General features: G+C 39.5%; 5 protein-coding genes across 5 annotated transcripts; 3 read left to right on the forward strand and 2 right to left on the reverse strand.

The window, feature by feature from the left end:
* Positions 1-149: 149 nt before the first annotated feature.
* LOC114249569 (uncharacterized) lies at positions 150-17,509 on the reverse strand. The gene is made up of 4 exons (XM_089731559.1): positions 16,942-17,509; positions 13,534-13,828; positions 8,508-8,662; positions 150-1,077 (listed from the first exon to the last, which is right to left on the reverse strand). The coding sequence occupies exons 1-4, from the start codon at positions 17,451-17,453 to the stop codon at positions 360-362; spliced, it is 1,680 nt and encodes a 559-aa protein (XP_089587685.1). The 5' UTR covers positions 17,454-17,509; the 3' UTR covers positions 150-359.
* On the reverse strand, positions 2,528-3,390 carry CPH13 (cuticular protein hypothetical 13). The gene has a single exon (XM_028183188.2). The coding sequence runs from the start codon at positions 3,350-3,352 to the stop codon at positions 2,642-2,644; it is 711 nt and encodes a 236-aa protein (XP_028038989.2). The 5' UTR covers positions 3,353-3,390; the 3' UTR covers positions 2,528-2,641.
* On the forward strand, positions 4,394-5,350 carry CPH12 (cuticular protein hypothetical 12). The gene has a single exon (XM_028183187.2). The coding sequence runs from the start codon at positions 4,538-4,540 to the stop codon at positions 5,252-5,254; it is 717 nt and encodes a 238-aa protein (XP_028038988.2). The 5' UTR covers positions 4,394-4,537; the 3' UTR covers positions 5,255-5,350.
* LOC114249598 (uncharacterized) lies at positions 8,350-8,896 on the forward strand. The gene has a single exon (XM_028183232.2). The coding sequence runs from the start codon at positions 8,363-8,365 to the stop codon at positions 8,822-8,824; it is 462 nt and encodes a 153-aa protein (XP_028039033.2). The 5' UTR covers positions 8,350-8,362; the 3' UTR covers positions 8,825-8,896.
* Positions 13,479-13,997, forward strand: CPH10 (cuticular protein hypothetical 10). Its single transcript, XM_028183196.2, has one exon. The coding sequence runs from the start codon at positions 13,537-13,539 to the stop codon at positions 13,948-13,950; it is 414 nt and encodes a 137-aa protein (XP_028038997.2). The 5' UTR covers positions 13,479-13,536; the 3' UTR covers positions 13,951-13,997.
* Positions 17,510-20,871: the final 3,362 nt, after the last annotated feature.

Here is a 20,871-nt window from a genome sequence, read left to right on the forward strand (position 1 = left end):
TCCATAACTTTGATCAATCATCTGCCATGTTTCTGGCATAATGATATCGGTTATAATGGTAGGCTCTTATTCTTCGACAAGACAGCAAGATTATTTAATAGCTCTATAAAAGTATTTACTTTTTGATGTTATAAAATCAAACACTGTAATAGACAAATTCAAATTTTAATATTAAATAATGAAACAGTTGTAGCAATCAATCGAAGACTCAGCGCGAACGTTGCACATGCTTTAGTCTTGAATAATACAATGTATATTCAAATTAAATTTTAATTATTATGCGATCTCTCAAAATACTGTTAACAAACTAAATTGATTTTTATAGCGTATTATACAAAAACATTGCTCTAGTGGTGTCCTCAATAGGGATGTAACGATGCATAATGACCGTGATTTCCAGCCCCAAGATATCCACCGCCAAGATGTCCACCACCAAGATGTCCGCCAACAAGATGTCCGCTGCCAAGATAGCCGCCACCAAGATGTCCGCCACCAAGATGCCCGCCGCCAAGATGTCCAGCACCAAAATATCCACCGCCAAGATATCCACCACCAAGGCTTCCAACACCAAGATGTCCAGCGCCGAGGAGTACGGGACTGGCGACGAAAGATTTGCCTAGAATAGGAGCAGCCTGTATAACAGGCGCGACAATCGGTTTCACAACGGGCAGTATAGGGGCAGCAACCACAGCAGGAGACGTATGGACGTCCAAGCGTGACTGATGAGACACAGCTACTGGTGCTACATGGGCTATGGGAGCCACTTGGGCAGCATGCGCCAATGGAGCAACCAGGTGTGGCGATCGCTTCAGAACGTGATGTCCAAAAGGCTTAGCCGGCAGTCCGTGTCCCAGCGATCCGTATCCCAGCAATCCGTGTCCCAGCCATCCATGTCCGCCATACCCGTGCACCGGATAAGGAGCCACAAACGCCGTTGAATGAATCGCGGTCGGTGCTACTAATGGTAGCACAGCATGACTGCTGCAAGCTGCAACGCAGGCCAAAAACGAAATGAGACCAAACATGTCAAATGCTTGAAGTTTCGAATAGACTACTCGACTAATTTCCAGACATCGACTGACACCTTCTTATACTACGTGTGATTCATAGTGACAGGATAAATAAAATAACAAATTTGCCATGGTATTGAACGCTGTGATTGTGGCGACAAAAAAAATACGGAATTCGCTTTTTGTCGATACAGATTCAATGATTGCACGGCAATAGAACTCGGAAATGAAAACGAAATTTAATAACGATTATAAATATAACACTGATTTTTTATTTGTAATGCACATTAAAAAAGGGTCATAGTAAACAAACATAATAAACATTAACATACACCATGAAGTTAATATGCATAATCGTGTTCATCTCGATTCGGCCAGTGCCCTAAAGGCATGCGCTGTGACGCAACAACTCGTCCAATAAGAATCGACCGAGAACTTGACCTGTTGCGTCGTTGCTACGTATCAACAACCGTTACATGGCTATAAAAACTACATTACATCTGCCGCACGTAGCATTACGTCAAATAAACTTGCTCAAGATGATTAGTCCGCTTTTTGTTGTGTGTCTCGTGTGTTCTATACAAGGTCGTCACGCCCAGCTAATCTTCGCGGCTCCGAGTGCCTTTTCTCATCAATCACGTATCGATGTTCAGCATACTCCAGGATTTATATCAGCGCCGTTATCTTACGCTCCGGTGACGTCTATATTTTCGGGAAAAGCCGGGTCTAAAGAAACGATACTCTCGCCAGTGATTACTGAGACATACCTGACACCGATAGCTTTTGGATATTTTCACAATTTACCGTTGTCAAGGGCGTTAGAACATCCAGTCTCCCTACAAAAAGTTCAAAGCCGAACCTTTGACAGAATGATAGATGTTGATGATACAGGAGAAGGCGTGAAACAAGATAAACATGCAAATTAAAAATATAACAAGCTCCCGGACCAGGAAGAGTCGCCAATATTTTTATTTATTTAGTCTTTATATTTCGTAGAGTGAGGTGTAATTTAGATTTATCTGGTGTAGAAAAAATGTATTTTATTGATAATTGATTATTGGAACCTTTAAATTACTTTCCCAGTGCCATGAATCTGAATTAACAATACCTTTTTATTGTTTACGATCAAATGCGGGCTTAAGGCTATCTGATGGTTAATGTTTACCACCGTCGCCGTTAGCATTGTAACTTTTCGAATTGTTCAAGTACAATAAAAAAAAAAATTATGGTGTGCTTTTATACAATAAAAAAAATTCAATGATTTTTCAATTTTTTTTTATTAATGTTTAGTTTTATTCCATTAAAAATATAGTTGATTTTATTAAGTAAGTGATTTAGTAGTTACTTAAAATCTTGTATGTACTTGTAAAATATTTATTTTGTATAATAAAAATACCCGTAATGTTGAATATTAAATTTTTTTTATTGTTTTAACTTTTACATGTAAATAATTCGATCGTGTTGGTAATGATAATTCTGTGTCCATACCTTAGTTTAAATTTTTTTTATTTTTTTTTGTGATTCTCACTTATATCACGTATTAATGCTTTATCGAAATTATAGCTCTTGGCCCTTATCGATGACTTCTTTTGTTGAAAAGTTAAGAATAACTAGCTTATTTTTATTTCCACTTAAACGACGTGAGTTGAAATAGGAGCAGAGTACACCAGAGGTGTCGTGTAAGATGTAACAAGAGGAGCGCCGTGCAAATTGTAGCTGGATTGATGAGAGAAAACTCCTGGCAGAGCAGCGGTGTAAGTAGTAGGTGCGGTGTAAGTTGTTGCCAGCACGGGCGCAGACCTCTTCTTGATCAGATGAGCTGCGACGGGAAGTGATGCAGTCGATGCGATCGGCACGGTCTGCACGAAGGGTGTCGTGTAGGTAGTGGCTCCAAGAGGGCCACTTGCGATGTAGGTGTTGGGAGTGATGTAGGAGCTAGGAGCGATGTAGCTCACGGGCCATTGTGGAGAGCGCTTCTTGATAAAGTGAGCGGAATACGCAATAGGTTGCGAGATTAAAGGAATCGAAGAAACGTAGGAGGTCGAAGCCAGGAGAGGAGTTTTACCGTGGTAGGTGGTTGCTACGACGGGAGAAATAGCAGAGTATGCTGCAGGAGCGATATACGCAGCATGTGCAGCAGACCTCTTCTTGATGAAATGAGTGTAGCCATACGGTGTAGAGTAGACCAAAGGTGAGGGATGCACGACGCTGCTGGCCAGCTTACTGATGGTTGTAGATCCCGGAGAAACCACAGTTGTTAGGGACGTCACGGGAGGCGTCAGGAAGACTCCGGGCTCAGCAGCCGCGACAGCTAATAAAGCACACACTATCAACTTGAACATTGTGGTCTACTAGAATCGACTGATGACTTGTACTGTGCGATACTTCGTATTTATAGAATATTATAAAAAAAAGTTAAGGGCGATATTATTTGCAAACCGGTGCGAGGCACCAGGAAGTTGATATTTACAATGGACGAGGCCGATCAGTAGATTTTCAGGTCAGTTCATCAACTTAGTTATAAACGCAATTACATTACGAAAATAAAACTATGAAAATTTAAGTGCATCATGTTAGTGATCGGAACTTATAAATTTCTTGGTTTAGCATATATTTCTTTTGTACTTTTCTCACTATATTTTCGCTTTAAACGTTTTTCATTAGGAATATTATAGTTTTTTTTTATTATTATTATTTACGTATTATATTTGAGAACTCTTTTTTTTTATTGCTTAGGTGGGTGGACGAGCTCACAGCCCACCTGGTGTTAAGTGGTTACTGAAGCCCATAGACATCTACAACGTAAATGCGCCACCCACCTTGAGATATAAGTTCTAAGGTCTCAGTATAGTTACAACGGCTGTCCTAGCCCTTAAACCAAAACGCATTACTGCTTCACGGCAGAAATAGACGGGGTGGTGGTACCTACCCGTGCTGACTCAGAAGAAGTCCTATCACCAGTAATTACGCAAATTAGAATTTTGTGGGTTTCATTTTTATTACACTAAGTCACTCGTCAACATTTGTTGAGTACTTATTTCATTAGAAAAATTGATACCCGCCTGAGATTGGAACACCGGTGCATCGCTCAACACGTATGCACCGGACGTCTTATCATTTAGGCCACGATGACTTCAAATCCATTATGGTATGGTAAAACTTTTGCGCTATATCCCACCACACCAACATGTATAATGCTATGTTATCACACACATCAATACTGTCTCCTGAAAAGAATTAAAAATATAGTCGACGTACGTAAGTATCTGTGTTTCTTATAAAATATTATACATGTACATTGACATATAGGTGACTGTGTGAAATACCAATTAACTTAACCTTTTATTTGCTTTAATCCTTTATTAAGATACGTGTAAATATCACTGGACTTATTGGAAGCGCTCATAGTCCGCACCGGTTTGCAAAACGAGATCGTGTTTAACTTTTGTAACATGTACCTTTGATATAAATACGAAGTGTTGCATATATTAAGGTATCAGTTGATTAAACAAACAACTTAGACCACAATGTTCAAGTTGATAGTGTGTGCTTTATTAGCTGTCGCGGCTGCTGAGCCTGGAGTCTTCCTGACGCCTCCCGTGACGTCCCTAACAACTGTGGTTTCTCCGGGATCTACAACCATCAGTAAGCTGGCCAGCAGCGTCGTGCATCCCTCACCCTTGGTCTACTCTACACCGTATGGCTACACTCATTTCATCAAGAAGCGGTCTGCTCCCTTAGTGCATGCTGCGTATATCGCTCCTGCAGCATACTCTGCTATTTCTCCCGTCGTAGCAACCACATACCACGGAAAAACTCCTCTCCTGGCTTCGACCTCCTACGTTTCTTCGATTCCTTTAATCTCGCAACCTATTGCGTATTCCGCTCACTTTATCAAGAAGCGCTCTCCACAATGGCCCGTGAGCTACATCGCTCCTAGCTCCTACATCACTCCCAACACCTACATCGCAAGTGGCCCTCTTGGAGCCACTACCTACACGACACCCATCGTGCAGACCGTGCCGATCGCATCGACTGCATCACTTCCCGTCGCAGCTCATCTGATCAAGAAGAGGTCTGCGCCCGTGCTGGCGACAACTTACACCGCACCTACTACTTACACCGCTGCTCTCCCAGGAATTTTCTCTCATCAGTCCAACTACAATTTGCACGGCGCTCCTCTTGTTACATCTTACGCGACACCTCTGATTTACTCGGCTCCTATTTCAACTCATGTTATTTAAGTGAAAATTAAGAATAACAAATATAGTGATTCTGACAAAGCGGTTTTACGTAATACGACAACGATGACACTACTGCAACCATCCTCATTGGTTTATCTACACTTAATGTAATGAAATAAAACGAAATAAAATCTGAATAAATCCTTAAAATGTGTTTTACTATATGAATATCATATCACGTAAAATTCAAATCAATGACACTACATAAATCTTAGAGCATCTACACATTGTAAGATATTTCGAATAAACTACGTCTTCGTTCCATAATTGCACGAAAGAGGAATTCTGTAACATCAAATAGACCTCAACCAATTGAATAAAAACATAAAGATTGGTTCAGGATTAACTAAAAAAACGAACAGATTTCTCGAAATATTCTCCTTCTTTTTTTGAAAATGATCGCGCCCCGTGACGTCCGGGTTCGATTTATCGACCGAAATCTGTACCTGGGCTTTTTCGTAACCGAAATCTCAGTTTAACTTAAAATTTTGTGCACTTTTTTCGGCATTTTTTCACATACCCCCGGCTCTAGAATCAATTTCCCTTCAGGTGTTTCCTGTTGGATTTTACACACATCTGTCATTGAAAGCTATAAAAACACATAAGGGTCTCTCTTAAAATATATGAAAAACTTGTTTTACTCAATAAATTAGCACAGTAGGTATAGTCAGTTATTAAAGAGATTTTTGCTCATGAAATACAATGCGGTGTTTTTGTACAGACTACAGGAAATTATTATTGGAAATGGACAATATTTGGCATTTGTTATAATATATAAAAATACAGTCGAATTGAGAACGTCCTCCTTCATTGAAGTCGGTTAAAAGCAGAGTATGTTAACGAAAACAAATTCTAAGAACGAGTAATTAACACCACTTTTAAAGTCGTTGTGGCCTAAAGGATAAGACGCCCGGTGCAATCGTATCTAGCGATGCAACGGTGCTAGAATCCCACAGGCGGGTATTTTAAGTAATTTTTCTAATGAAATACGTACTTGACAAATGTTCACAAGTGACTCCCAAGGTAAAGGAAGGAATAACATCGTGTAATAAAAATCAAACCCGTAAAATTAGAATTTGCGTAATTACTGGTGGTAGGACACCTTGAGTCCGCACGGGTAGGTACCTATACCCTGTCTATTTCTGCCGTGAAGCAGTAACGCATTTCGGTTTGAAGAGCGGGGCAGCCGTTGTAATATTAAAACTGAGACTTATAACTCATGTCTCGAGGTAGTGGCGGCATTAACGGTGTAGATGTCTATTGGCTCCGGCAACCACTCAACACCAGGTGGGCCGTAAGCTCCCCCACCCACCCAATCAATAGAAAAAAGAAAAAAAGAAGAAAAAATCTTCCACGGTTTAATCTCCCGTTTTCATCGTACCAGTCCAGCCAGAAGTTCTGTTACAAAATATGAAAATCCATTTTTTTTTTTAAATGAAATAAAGTAATGATATTACAAAAATTTATACCTACATACTTATTTAACTCTCAGCAATAAATAAAAAAAATATTATACTTGAAATGGCCACCTTTGGCTTTTATACAGGCTTTTAATCTGTTTGGCCACGAATCTATGGAATAACGCACTGTTGTTTCCAAGGGAAATTTCGCCACTGCTTGCTCCAAATATTTTTTTAAGAGACTCTATGTCGCCGTTTCGTTTAGAGCAGGCCATGTAAAACTGACCATAATTTGAAGTCTAAAGGGTTGAGATCTGGGCTAAATGAGGGCCAGTCTTCAGCTCTTATAAAGCCCGGAACGTTGGTTTCAAGCCAGGCTTGGGTAGTTTGTGCCTTGTGACCAGGTGCAGAGTCCTGCTGGAAAGTCCACGGAAAATTGCAAAAAGTGTATTGCTGAGAGGTTTCACTACATGATCCAAGACTGTATCTTGATACACTTTGGCTGAAATTTTCACTCCTTTTCACAAAAATGTAGTTTTGTGACTCCTTGATAAGACACGCCCCACCAAACCATCACTGACGCAGGATAATGACCACGTTGTACCTTTCCGACCACTTGAGCAGGTTCTTTACATAAACTTTATCATTTTTCTTATTTTAGTGTTCTTCAATCGTGAAATTTTTTCATCAGTAAAGAGGATATTTCTGTGCCTTTCACCTGCGTAGCGCGACAGAAGGCGTTTTGATCGATCCACTCTCTTTAATTGTAAAGATTGATTTAAGGCATGTCCTGCATATCGCCGATAAACACCGAGCTTCAGGTCTTGTTTTATAATACGCGACAGAGTCTTAGCGGGAATCCTCATTTCTCGTAATAACATTTTTGCTTCCTAATGGAGTTTCGACGAACTCTGGCTTTAACAGAAGAAATTTAAGAGAATTTATCATTTTATCTCTTCTACACACACAAACTTACAAATCACTTTTTATTATTCTCTCATACTCTCATATAATATTTCTTTCGTTATTCTGTTTTTATTTCTGAATGATATTTAAACAATAACATTGTACTTGATATTTCGAAAACGATATGTTGGTATTTCTTAGAATACATTGTTTATTATATCTTTTTTTTTACTTGCGCTAAAATATTCGGAACACGTTGACAGTTAAAACGTAATAAGAACCCGTTAAATAATAGTGTTTATAGAATTTATGTATAATCGCAAAATAATGAACTCGCACCGACGACCCTCGTGCTCATTTCTACGGCGTAGCAGTCAAGCGATTTGGATTAAAAGATGGAAAAACCGTCATTATTATATAATTTGAAGTCATCGGGGCCTAATGGATAAGACGCCTGGTGCATTAGTATCGAGCGATGCCTATGCTCGTCTACCTACAAGGGTAATAAAAATTTAATATAATTTATGTACATAACATAATCGTGTATTACGCGATAGTCACAAGGAAATGTGGCCTGGTTACAATAACATGAAATAAAGTGATACTATCAACATAAAAAGCACTGGTGAGTGCAAAATAAGCTCCGTAAATGTCGCACGCTTCAAGCGAACGAAATGAACTTCAATTACTTATGCAGATTTAAAACAAAAGTAGTCACTTCATGGTCAACGATGTTTTCCTACAAACTATCTGTGTGTCGCAAATCTAAATACGACTATATAAACCTGTAGTGGCGAAGAAAATGCATCAGTTGTTGAGAATTACACACGCAACACAGACCACTTACAGAATGATAAAGCTGGTGGTGTTGTCCTGCATGTTGGCGGCCGTATATGGCGGACTCGTGGCGCCCATCGCCTACACCGCACCGCTTGCATACACCGTACCGTTGATTGCGCCTTTCGGCAACTACAGAGGACCGCTGTCCCTTGCCCCCGGCCAGCCCGCTAACGTTCTCGGCGCTGACGGCAGGCCCCTCGACACTCTCGAAGTAAACTTGGACCGCGCGGCGCACTACACCAGCAAAGCTCTCGGCGTCCACCTGTTGAAGAAGCGCTCTGCCGTCATCGCACCCATCAGCACCGTCGCCGTCGCACACTCACCACTGATCACCCCGGCCGCTCACATCGCCTACAGCGCTCCCCTCGCTACTGCCCACTATGCGCCTCTAACCTACGCCGCTGGCCCCATTGTGCACTGGTAGATTAATCGAATTGTTACTAAGTCGACAAAATGTAAATATCCGAAACAAAATAAACGACAAATTCATTTTCAATTTATGTACTTAATCATTTTTAAAACCTTTAATCTGTGTGCTTAGTGCGAATTTTTTAACGTTCTCGATAGCGTAAAAGTTAACCCAATTTTGTATGCAGTTAGAACAGCGCCCCTAACGGCAAACGTAGGCAAACGATCCCATTCCATACAAATATGAGCTAACTTTTACGCTATCGAGAACGTTAAAAAACTCGCACTAAGCACACTGGTATGTTTTATATAGTCATATTTAACATTAAATTAAAATCTACTCCGCTATAATACTCCTACTAAATCGTTACTATACTTGAGACCTTGGAACTTGTATCTCAAGGTGGGTGGCGTATTTACGTTGTGGATGTCTATGGGCTCCAGTAACCACTTAACACCAAGTGGGCTGTGAGCTCGTCCACCCATCTAAGCAATAAAAAAATGCAATTGTGTTGTATGAATGAATGAATGTCGATAATGAAATCACATAAATTATCATACGTATGACCCTTATGGATCCTGCATACATTTAAATCAAAAGGTCCCAGCATTTCGGCGATAATTAAAGTTATGATTATTTTAAAATTTTAATAACTGTTTTTAAAGTGCCATCTTGCATCTCCGTTGTTCTTTAGAGGGATCTACGTAATCTGTAAATAAACCTAGAAGTCCGATGCTCGGCTGCAATCCTGGCATTGATTGCTCATGCCCATGAGCGACCATGATTACTTATCGTCAGTGGGCCTTATGCCTAAAACACACAAAAAAAAACTCTAGCAATCAAACATACATATTATGTGATTTGTTTAAAAAATTAAAATGTATAAGGCATTTTGTCTCTTAAGTGATGATTACGAAAACCTAAAATGAAACGTCACTCGTACAAAAAAGAAATTCAATCACTTGCCAAAAGACGATTTTTTTTTATTTCCTCTATAGTAGGACGAGCATCACACTCACTCACAGACGTCAGCAATGCTAAGGACATAGCGAACTCCCGGCCTACCACAAAATTACACTACATTTTCTTTGCTTTATCAAAGCAGTTTGGTTTGGTATAATTTAATGTCATTTTCCAAACGAATACTGTGACGAAAACATACATTCAGAATATAGCGTAGTGAAATGGCTGTACATTATCTATAATCCTGATAATTGACGAAATGCTTGACATTCAAAAAAATACTACATAATTAATTTTCCCGAAAATCAAGCTCGAAGGTTTTAGCTGAGATATGCCACAATAAAACCGTACCACAGCTGCTTCACACAAAACAAAAAACCATTTTTTTTTATTGCCCTTGTAGGCAGATGAGCATACGGCCCACTGATGGTGAGTGGTTACCGTCGCCCATGGACTTCAGCAATGCCAGGGGCAGAGCCAAGCCGCTGCTTATCGCTTAATAATCTCCACAAGCCTCGTTTGAAGAAGGACATGTCATAGCGCTCGGAAAACATCGTGGAGGGCAGCTCATTCCATAGCCGGATGGTAGGTATGTGGCAAAAAAGACCTCTCGAAACGCACTGTGGATGACCGCAATGGCTCCAGGTAGTATGGATGAACGCTACTCCGGTGGCGGGCGGTGCGATGGTAAAAACGAGATGCCGGTATCATCTTGAACAATTCCTCAGACTCCCCATGGAACATACGGTACAAAATACAGAGGGAACCGAAGTCCCTCCACAGACCCAGAGGTTCCAAACGATCCGTGAGAATGCATGCACAAACAATTTTATTATACAACAACTCCTGCTCGTTTATCACATTATATCTTATTACTGAGAATCGTGATTCCCCAGAAAGAAAAATCGAACCTCCATTAGAGAATATTGGCCGAGAGTGCAATTTTTTTTTCATAATAAAATATGAACGGACAGATTTGGGATAAATTGCGATTTGCGCCGAAAATATAATTGTATTGCAACTACTTGTTTCTTTGCTACCGAATCTAACCGTTAACAAGGCTTATTGTAGGCTAGCACGGAAAGACACTGCATATTCCCGCCCTAATACCACAAGCAATCTGAAGGGTGGGACAGCCGTTATAAAATACAATTAGGACTTCGAAGTCGAGTTTTAAAGTGGATTAAATAATCATGTTGTGATACAATTTTCGGTAATCACTCCGGTCATCGTTCTCGTCGAACCCGTCACTTGCAACGAAGGGCTCGGCGAGTAAATTGACCCACAGACACAGCCCACTGAGTTTCTCGCCGAATCTTCTCAGTGGATCGCATTTCCGATCCGGTGGTAGATTCTGCGAAGCACGCCTCTTGCTAGGGTTCGTGTTAGCAACATCGTCAGGTTTGAGCCCTGTGAGCTCCCCTACTAGACTGGCGACGCTGACATGGTCTCTAGACCAACAGCTTAGGTAAGAAAAAAAAAAGAAAAAGAAAGATAACCACTTTACAACGTCTAAGCCCTGAAGCTCGTTCAACCATGAAAGCAATAAATATAAATTATTTAAGCGGATATTCATTAGTGGGTACAGGTAAGCGACCCCGGTCACCTCTAGCTACTGCCAAAGTATAAATATCTTGTCCTCAAAATACCCTCACATAATACTAATTCTTTTTGTCTACGTGCCTCAATAATTTCACCCTAATGCCATTAAAGATAAGGCACATTGTTGAAGTTCCCGTGAAAATACTCATTAGCGTGAAACGTAAGTCCAATACGTATAATATTATAATAGTGTGCCTAACAAAAATTGATTACGAAATGAAGTTGACAGGTTACTGTACTGATAATAAAACGTATCATAAGCCCGCACGGTAAGGTACCAACCATCTTGCATAATTTTGACACCAAGTTGCCATGCGTTAAAGTACACGGTGTCTCAAAAAATAGTTTTATTTTGTGAATCGATACAAACAATAAGATGTCTATAAAAAGCTTTATTGATTATTATACCTTATTTGGGAATTTATTACAGTATTTGGGAATTTATTTTTTAAAAATAAAATCGTCCAAATGTATGTGGGAGATGGAATCAACATTGCGATGTGTAATTAATTAACATCAGGGCGATCGTGAGCTTATTTATGCAATTAAAAAACCTGACATTATAGCTTTTGAAGCGATAAAGGAACACCCCATTCTTTATAACCACCTTAAAACCAAAAGTGAAATGAAATCGCAAATCATCCAGCGAAAGATAATGCTGCCTCACTGTGAATCGTGTTTGATTAATACGAAATTAGATTACAGTAATGAAATTCATCGCGGCAGCACATTAAGCAACGCTTACGAATACTTATGTATGTCACTAGAAATTTGTTAGACTGCGTATCTATTAAAATCCTCTTTAAATTCACGTTAAACGAAATTACCTAATGTGTCTTGAAATTTCTCGATTAATTGGAACATAAAATAGTAAAAAATAACATTCTAACGACGACAACTGTCGGCAAAAAATTTTAGTTGGTCATTTTTTACCTGTCATTATTGTACTTATTGTCAGTGGTGTTTGAAGTCGTCGTGGCCTAAAGGATAAGACGTCCGGTGCATTTGCATCTAGCGATGCAACGGTGTTCGAATCCCGCAGGCTGGTACCATTTTTTCTAATGAAATACGTACTTAACAAATAAATGTTCACGATTTACTTCCACGGTGAAGGAATAACATCTTGTAATAAAAATCAAACCCACAAAATTATAATTTGCGTAATTACTGGTGGTAGGACCTGTTGTGAGTCGGCACGGGTAGGTACCACCGCCCCGTCTATTTCTGCCGTGAAGCAGTAATGCGTTTCGGTTTGAGACTTTAGAACTTATATCTCAAGGTGGGTGGCGCATTTACGTTGTAGATGTCTATGGGCTCCAGTAACGACTTAACACCAGGAGGGCTGTGAGCTTGTCCGTCCATCTAAACAATAAAAAAATAAAAGGGACTTTGGCAATTATAAATAAGACTGGAAAATCTGGGTCGTAACAAATAGCCATTTCGAAGAAATCACATACCCGAATCAGTTAATAATCATTGGACAGACCAATAATCTTATACCTTTAAACGAGCAATTCTTGTATATATATAATCTGAATCTCGGAAACGGCTCCAACTATTTTCATAAAATTTACTATACAGGGGATTTCGGGGGCGATAAATCGATCTAGCTACGATTTATTTTCAGAAAATGTTGGTTTATTCATGTTTTCAATAATGAGCTTTATCGACAATCAACTTTATGGCTCTTACGCACTTCTATTGGCGAATAGTAATACTATTTTTACTGCTTTAAAGATACAGCAAGATGGCGTTATAAAAAAAACCCGAGCAAAGCTCGGTCATCATCTAGTAGTTAATTAATTTACTACTTCAAAGTAATTCTAACCATACAAGATCAAATCAATTTACGATTTTAAACAACCATTCGATAGTTCCAAATTGTCACCGAAACAAACAAATATAATTTACACACATTATTAAGTCCAGTTCTAGGAACCTTAACAACGGTCATACATTATACATTATAAACAAAGAACTGAATTCCCCAACAAGTGAACTATAAAACATGCAAAAGTAGTTTCATGGTCAACAATATATTCCGACGACAGCGACTTATTTAATCGGTTTAGCACAAGATGCAATTACGTATAAAAGCGACATCGTCCACATCTGTGCATCAGTTGTTAAGAATTACACACGCAACACAGACCACTTACAGAATGATGAAGCTGGTGGTGTTGTCCTGCATGTTGGCGGCCGTATATGGCGGACTCGTGGCGCCCATCGCCTACACCGCACCGCCTGCATACACCGCACCGTTGATCGCGCTTTTCGGCAACTACAGAGGGCCGCTGTCCCTTGCCCCCGGCCAGCCCGCCAACGTCCTCGGCGCCGACGGCAGGCCCCTCGACACTCTCGACGTTAACTTGGACCGCGCGGCGCACTACACCAGCAAAGCTCTCGGCGTCCACCTGTTGAAGAAGCGCTCTGCCGTCATCGCACCCATCAGCACTGTCGCCGTCGCACACTCACCACTGATCACCCCGGTCGCTCACATCGCCTACAGCGCTCCCCTCGCTACTGCCCACTATGCGCCTCTAACCTACGCTGCTCGCCCCATTGTGCACTGGTAGAAACAAGCGTATATTGTTCACAATTGCAAATAAATAATTCACGCAAGGCCGCATTCTTTTAATATTTTCCCCCTAAGTAAAATGTAGTCTTTTCACAAAGTAAACAAAAATTTATGTAAAGGAAATGTACCTAACAAATCTTGCAAGAAGATGCAACGTGGTATTAAAACCAAACTTGCAAAATTTTAAATGTTTACTATAACTGCTAAGTCCTATCCTGAATAATCCTGAATATCTCTGCCGCGAAACAGTCGTTCATTTTCATGTATTGGAACTACTACATTGTCGGAACAATGGACACATACACTTACTAAAACGTCAAATTTATGCTTGGCTTGGTAAATGATAGATTTTTTTCACGTATATCTATTTGATTTACATAATTCCACTTTACGAATCTAGAAAGATAATTTTACATCCCGTACAACAAGCACAAGCTTCAACATCCTTTTGAAAAAAATGTTTGAAATAAATACAAATTTAGTATTTGTCTTGGGTTTGGCTTTTCTATAATTATTTTTAAGATCATATTCCAAGAATATTCTCACGACTAAATACAGGATTAAAAAACCATTAAAGGTAAACTTATGTATAACAACTGAATTTCTGAAGTCGAAAGGAACACCACTATTCTTTTTGCTCTACAAATATGTCAATCACCGCGGGAGAGTTTCGAATCGTATTGTTGTCCTCTTCTTCAAAGAGGGGTCAAACACTCTTGAAGAATATTAGACCGGTTACCCTCCTGAGCCTGAGTGTTGTTTAACGGTCACAAATCACAAATCGTTTAGAAGGAAGACTCGATGAAATCCAATCCCCTGAGCAGGCCGGGCTTTGGAGCGAAAATAGCACGACACATAGTGCGACAGATTATACAAAAGTCTACAGAGTATTTTAATGACCCCTGTATTCGAGGACCATGATAGGACTTTCAACTACTCGAGACTCTGATTGTACTGGTACCTACAACAATGCCAAATAAACTGTCACAGTGTACAGGTGTTGAGACGACTATATGACTCAGCCACATAGGTATTCAAGTACAAAGCCAGCAGTCTAACCCTATCCAATTGCGTGGGAGAGTGAGACAAGGGAATGTAATTTCTCCGAAAATTTTAACTAACGCATTAGAGGATATGTTTAAGGCGCTAGACTGAAATAGGTGGGCGTAAACATTAATGGCCAATTCTTCTCACACTAGCGGCTTGTAGATTTTAAAGCCTTTAACTCGGAATCGTTACAGATGCTGAATGACTTAGCAGATTCTTCATGAGGAATTGGACTCCCCACGAATGAACATGGATAAAACTACATATAATGTTCTATGGTTTACATTAGCCCATGTACATACGTCATAAAGTTTTGCCCGCTTAAAGCTGCCCAGGAAAATGTATACCTCGGGCAGATGTTGCATCTGGGCAAAAATAAATTGGAAAAGGAGACTTATGAAGAAAGAGGCTAAAGGAAAGTTAAGGAAGAAGGAGGAGAGTTCAGTTGGCCCGCATTTAGCAAAGTACATGCAGACTTTTCGTCGCCAACATAAACATAACATTTTTCGACCAATGCGTCCTACCGGCTATGACTTCTGAAACCGACATGAAGACCCTGACAGTAGCTCTAGTCCGTCAGCTCAGGAACCTTCGCTGAAGGATAAATTTAGGGATAAGTTTATTCAACAGGCAAGACAAAAACGCGGTAAAAGGTTTCATGTTATAGAAATAATTGCCCTGGTAACAATACTTATGACAAGATTAATAAAATAGGCCCATAATAAAACACACCCAGAAAATATAATAATGTTATTAAAACACTTTATACAACTATTAAAACTACTTAATATTTCGTCGATTTACAAAGTTAATAAAATTTAAAGTAAATTAAATTTAAAAAAGTTTTTTTGTCGTTCTTTCGAAACAAGCATTCCTGATGTTTGATAATCCAGATAACACTAAAGACCAGATGGACCATAAGTACGATAACATATATTATAGATAATCAATGTCAATGTCTTATTTCAATTAGAAATATTGTCGTCGTAGCCTAAAGGATAAGACGTCCGGTGCATTTGTATTAAGCGATGTGACTGTGCCGATGTTCGAATCCCGCAGGCGGGTACCAATTTTTCTAATGAAATAAGTATTCAACAAATGTTGACGAGTGACTTAGTGTAATAAAAATGAAACCCACAAAATTCTAATTTGCGTAATTACTGGTGGTAGGACCTCTTCTGAGTCAGCTCGGGTAGGTACCACCACCCCGTCTATTACTGCGGTGAAGCAGTAGTGCGTTTTGGTTTAAGGGGTAGGACAGCCGTTGTAACTATACTGAGACCTTAGAATTCATATCTCAGGGTGGTGGCATTTACGTTGTACATGTCTATGGGCTCCAGTACCCACTTAACACCATGTGGGCTGTGAACTCGTCCACAAAAAATAAAATAAAAAAGGGTACGTGTACTTATGTACGCGCGTAAGAAGTTATACTTTATTTTTATTAAATTTATTTCTTTTTTTTTTATTTAAATTTTAATCAAATTGAAAAAAAACGATTAAACAACATCCTCAAACACGCATATTGGACATCCCTTTTCTTGACATCGTATAAATTCGGTAATTCTCGGTACGGTTCGGAAAGTTCACCTGCGGCTATATTCAGACTCGCCAAGTTACGTCGGCAACTTCATTCTGTTAATTTTGTGTCACGGTGCGCACGCATCGTAAAATTTCACTCTTATAATTTTTTTATAACGCGTCTCTTTAGGCGCGTTATAAAAAAATCCTTAATATATATGTAGTTCCTTGTTATAAAATACTTCTTTAAGTATAACTTCAAAAGAACCTTTATAATACACTTTACTGTATGCGGTCGCCTTGGAGTAAGCTAAGTGGAGTAATATAAGTATAGAAATAAAATGATATGGTTTAGTAACTTTCTTTATTTAAATTTGTGTGTACATATCAAAGTCTACTTTAGGTTTCGTACAATATTTACCAAATATGAGTCAAATGTGCAGCGTGTCCCAAACCCCAATGACCAACAGGAGCGGCCAGCCCAAGTGGAGCAATAGGTGCATGGGCGACCAAACGTGCGGCAGGCCAGTCGACTCGGGCGGTGTGAGACCATGCCACTGCAGGAGCCAGAACAGCTGAACGTTTCTTCAAAAGATGCACACCGCCATGTTCCAGAGCTTTTGCGGTAAAATGAACAGCACGATCGTGGTTTACACTGAGAGTATCCAGCGGTCTGCCATCGGCTGCCAGGATATTAGCTGGTTGCCCTGGGGCTAATGAAAGGGGTCCTCTATAATTATGAGCGCCGAGTACTGGAGCAGCAGCAACGACAGGTACAGGGACGTGAGCAGCAGCAACTAATGGTGCTGCGATATGGGAGCCCCATGGCGCGGCTAAGTGTCCAGCCCAGCCGGCTAGGCCCACCGGAGCAATGACGCTGGGCTTCGCAACTGCTACTGCAGCAAAGGAGCACAACACCACCAGCTTGATCATTGTGGTCTGTGTTGTTTTCAAATCAAAATACAACTGTGTTTTGTTGCATTAGAGCGTAGTTTATATACCAAATACCTCTGTAAGAAATATTTGTACCTTTGTTTATTAAATTATTATAATATATTTGTCAGGGGCGTTGGTTTTATCGTTGATAACAAGGAAACCAACAGAGGACGCAAGCGCCACTCGTTTCAGTTTACCCCTTGCAAAATAACATTGAACTTTATGACATTAACGATTAGAACCTAAAATTCATCCTGATATAAATACAACACATGTTTGCCTTGAATGAATTGTTGAAGGGCCACTCACTTGACACTTCTGATTAAATATATACTATAAAAAGAACCCTCAGAATTACGAAGCATTTGTTTTGTAGATTTTTACTCTTGTAGATTTATTTCAAAATAAAATATATTTTTAAGGTTGTTCTTTCATTATATTTTTCATTTTATTTCAATCGTTGAGCTGACAAGTTCACGAATTTTCTAATTAACCAGTTACTTAAGTCCATAGACTTCAAATGAATGTTGTCGCCTAACAAGAGATACAAAGTGCTTCTATAATAATGTACTGGGGATTTTCTACCCTTTTTTTAACGCTGGGGAAGCCATTATGGATATCCGGTCGAGGAGGGTAATGGACCGGGCTATGTCGGACTCCGGCGCCTCCAGAGAAGAAGAGGACCAAGGTCCTCCACCTCCCTCAATTACTCGCAGGAGACTACGCTTTTAAAAAGGCGCACGAGGCACTCGCCCCGCAGAACCAACTAAACCTAATTCTAAGCCCCATCGAGCTCCACCACACCGGCTACACGAAACCTTCGGTACCGCAGTGCGCGCCGAAAGTCCGCCTTCGCCGGTACCCGTCCTGATGATACGACGGGATTTCATCCCCGGGAAAGTCCCAAAAGACATCGTATCGGGAGACAGACCGTGGGTGGCGCACAGGAGCCACCTTACACCGGCTCACCACCGGACCGAAAGTCGAGTATCGGGCGGGCTTTTCTACCCTTCGATATAAAGCATACTTGTGTTTCATGGTCGAAATTGTTACTATATAAGTACTTTCGGGCTTTTACCCGCGACTTCGTTTCGGAATACTTACTTCGGGATAACGCCAAAGGAGACTGAAACGACTACATACATTTTTGGGCCCGAATGTAACGTGATGAAACTAATATGAATTAATAGATTCAGATTTATCAGTACCTTGCTGAAAATTATAAAAGTTTTCTCAATCTGAGAGCCGAGTTAATAAAGATTTAGTAAAAGATAGGTTATGTTACAATCTCTTTAAAAGAGCTGAATAATAACTTATTTAAGCATAAGTAAATGTTTATTATATCCATTAGATAATCTTTTAAATGTCATATTATGAATGAATATCAATGATATATATCAGGTATGGAATATAGAATTGCTATCCCACAATTCGCGCAGCGATCCATAATTTCAACAGTATCCAATGCAACAATTTCAAGTCAAACGTGTGAGCGATCTTCGGTGTCCAGTGTAGAAGCAATTGTCGTACAAGGCTGGCAGAGTTGGAATCCGTAATAATAAAGCAGTGATCGTTGAAAATATAAAAACAGCCCGATAGATACACACTCAAAATGCGTCGAACATACAAAACGAGTAGAGCAGAAAAAACCAACAAGCGCCAAAAAATAATTGTATAATCTATGAACAAACGTCATGTCAGCTTACTGTCAAAGCTGTCATCAAAAATACAATCGATTTTAATCGATTTGAAATCGATAATCATATTACTTTGCTAAGTAATAATAGACTTTTTCTTCATTTATGTATATAATAATAATAATATAATAAGCCCTTTATTTCTTGCTTTACAAAGTTTAAAAAAAAAATATATAATAAATATAAATGTATGTATAAGTATTTAGAATGTAAAAGAGTTTTGTAATAAATCAGTAAAATTTAGTTAGCAAGAACCCCGGATCGGGTAAAGACCTCCTCCAAAGATGCCCAAGCGTCTCTATCCTGTGCTACGTCTATCCAGTTTGGGCCAGCTGTTCGTCTAAGATCGTCTTCCCATCTGGTTAGTGGTCTCCCTCGACTTCTCTTGCCCGTTGGGCCGCTCCAAGATGTAACTTTCGCAGTCCATCTCTGGTCTGTATATCTCGCGACATGGCCAGCCCATTTCCATTTTAGTTTTAGTGCATAAGTCAGGGCGTCGGTCGCGTTAGTGGTTCTTCTTATCTTAGTATGCCTTACCTTATCCATCTTCCTTATTTTGAGCATACTCCTCTCCATCCCCCTTTGACAGGTCCTGATTTTATTTGTGGCTTTAGAGGAGAACTTCCACGTCTGGCACCCATACGTCAGGCATGGTAATAGACTTGAGTTCATAACTTTTGTTTTGATGTCTGTGGGCATATTACTTTTGAAAATTTATGTATATAATCGCAATTAAATCCGGCGCATACCGCACTTGTATACAACAAGTATAAATCGCTCATTTAATTACTTTGCATTAATTACCTAGTGCAATGTTTTTCTTTTTATAATCCTGTAATCGATTAATTAAATCGATCACACCGTTATACCGACAAAAACTAACTTTCTCATTTTTCTCCGGTCCCAGAAAGAGGATTGAGGTGATTTTTTATATTCTTATATAAAAAAATATGACAAATTTTTTAGACTACATTCCAAGCTATTACATTTTTGGCCCACGATTTTCCGTCTCCTTTTACCCGCGACTTCATTTACGTAGAAGGTTAAAATATTTTTGAATAATAGAATGTTATGGAGCTATTTAAGGTACCAAAGTCCCGCTTTTTAACCGACTTCAAAAGAGGGGGTTATCAATTCGACCACCATTTATTTATCTATCTATGTTCACCGATTTCTCGAGAATGCTTGAACCAATTCTGATAATAATTTGTTCTTTTTTTTTGTTCGAAACGAACCGAGGAAAATCTGAAATTTTCAAAGCCTGTCTTGAAGTGATTTGGGTGTTTCTTATTATTATTCATTAACAAAACCGCTGTTAACAAAAAAATTACAACAACAGGGAACAAAACAAGACCCCAGACTGAGACCGCCCACCTGTCCTGTTCGCCCACCTGTCCTGGTGCGACTGAAACTGGAAAGGCCTCCGGGCCACCAGTATTCCTTACCTCATATAAGAAAAACAAGACCCTGAATTATTTTGAATTCATTTGGAACTTAATTTTACTCAGATTTTTCTTTTATTTGTGTACCATGTGCAGAGGTTTATGTGTCCTGAGCCAAAATGATGTCGAAATGATCTTAGTAATTAATAATGTATATGTTACCGGAAATGTATGAAATCAAGGAATTGTATACAAATCCTAGGAAATGTGTACAATTCCGATACTATTTAGGAAATGTATAAAATATTGTTTGAAAAACTATTTAATGTATAGATA

Source organism: Bombyx mandarina, chromosome 11, assembly GCF_030267445.1.
Source record: "Bombyx mandarina strain Sakado chromosome 11, ASM3026744v2".
In the NCBI taxonomy this organism is placed as follows: Eukaryota; Metazoa; Arthropoda; class Insecta; order Lepidoptera; family Bombycidae; genus Bombyx; species Bombyx mandarina.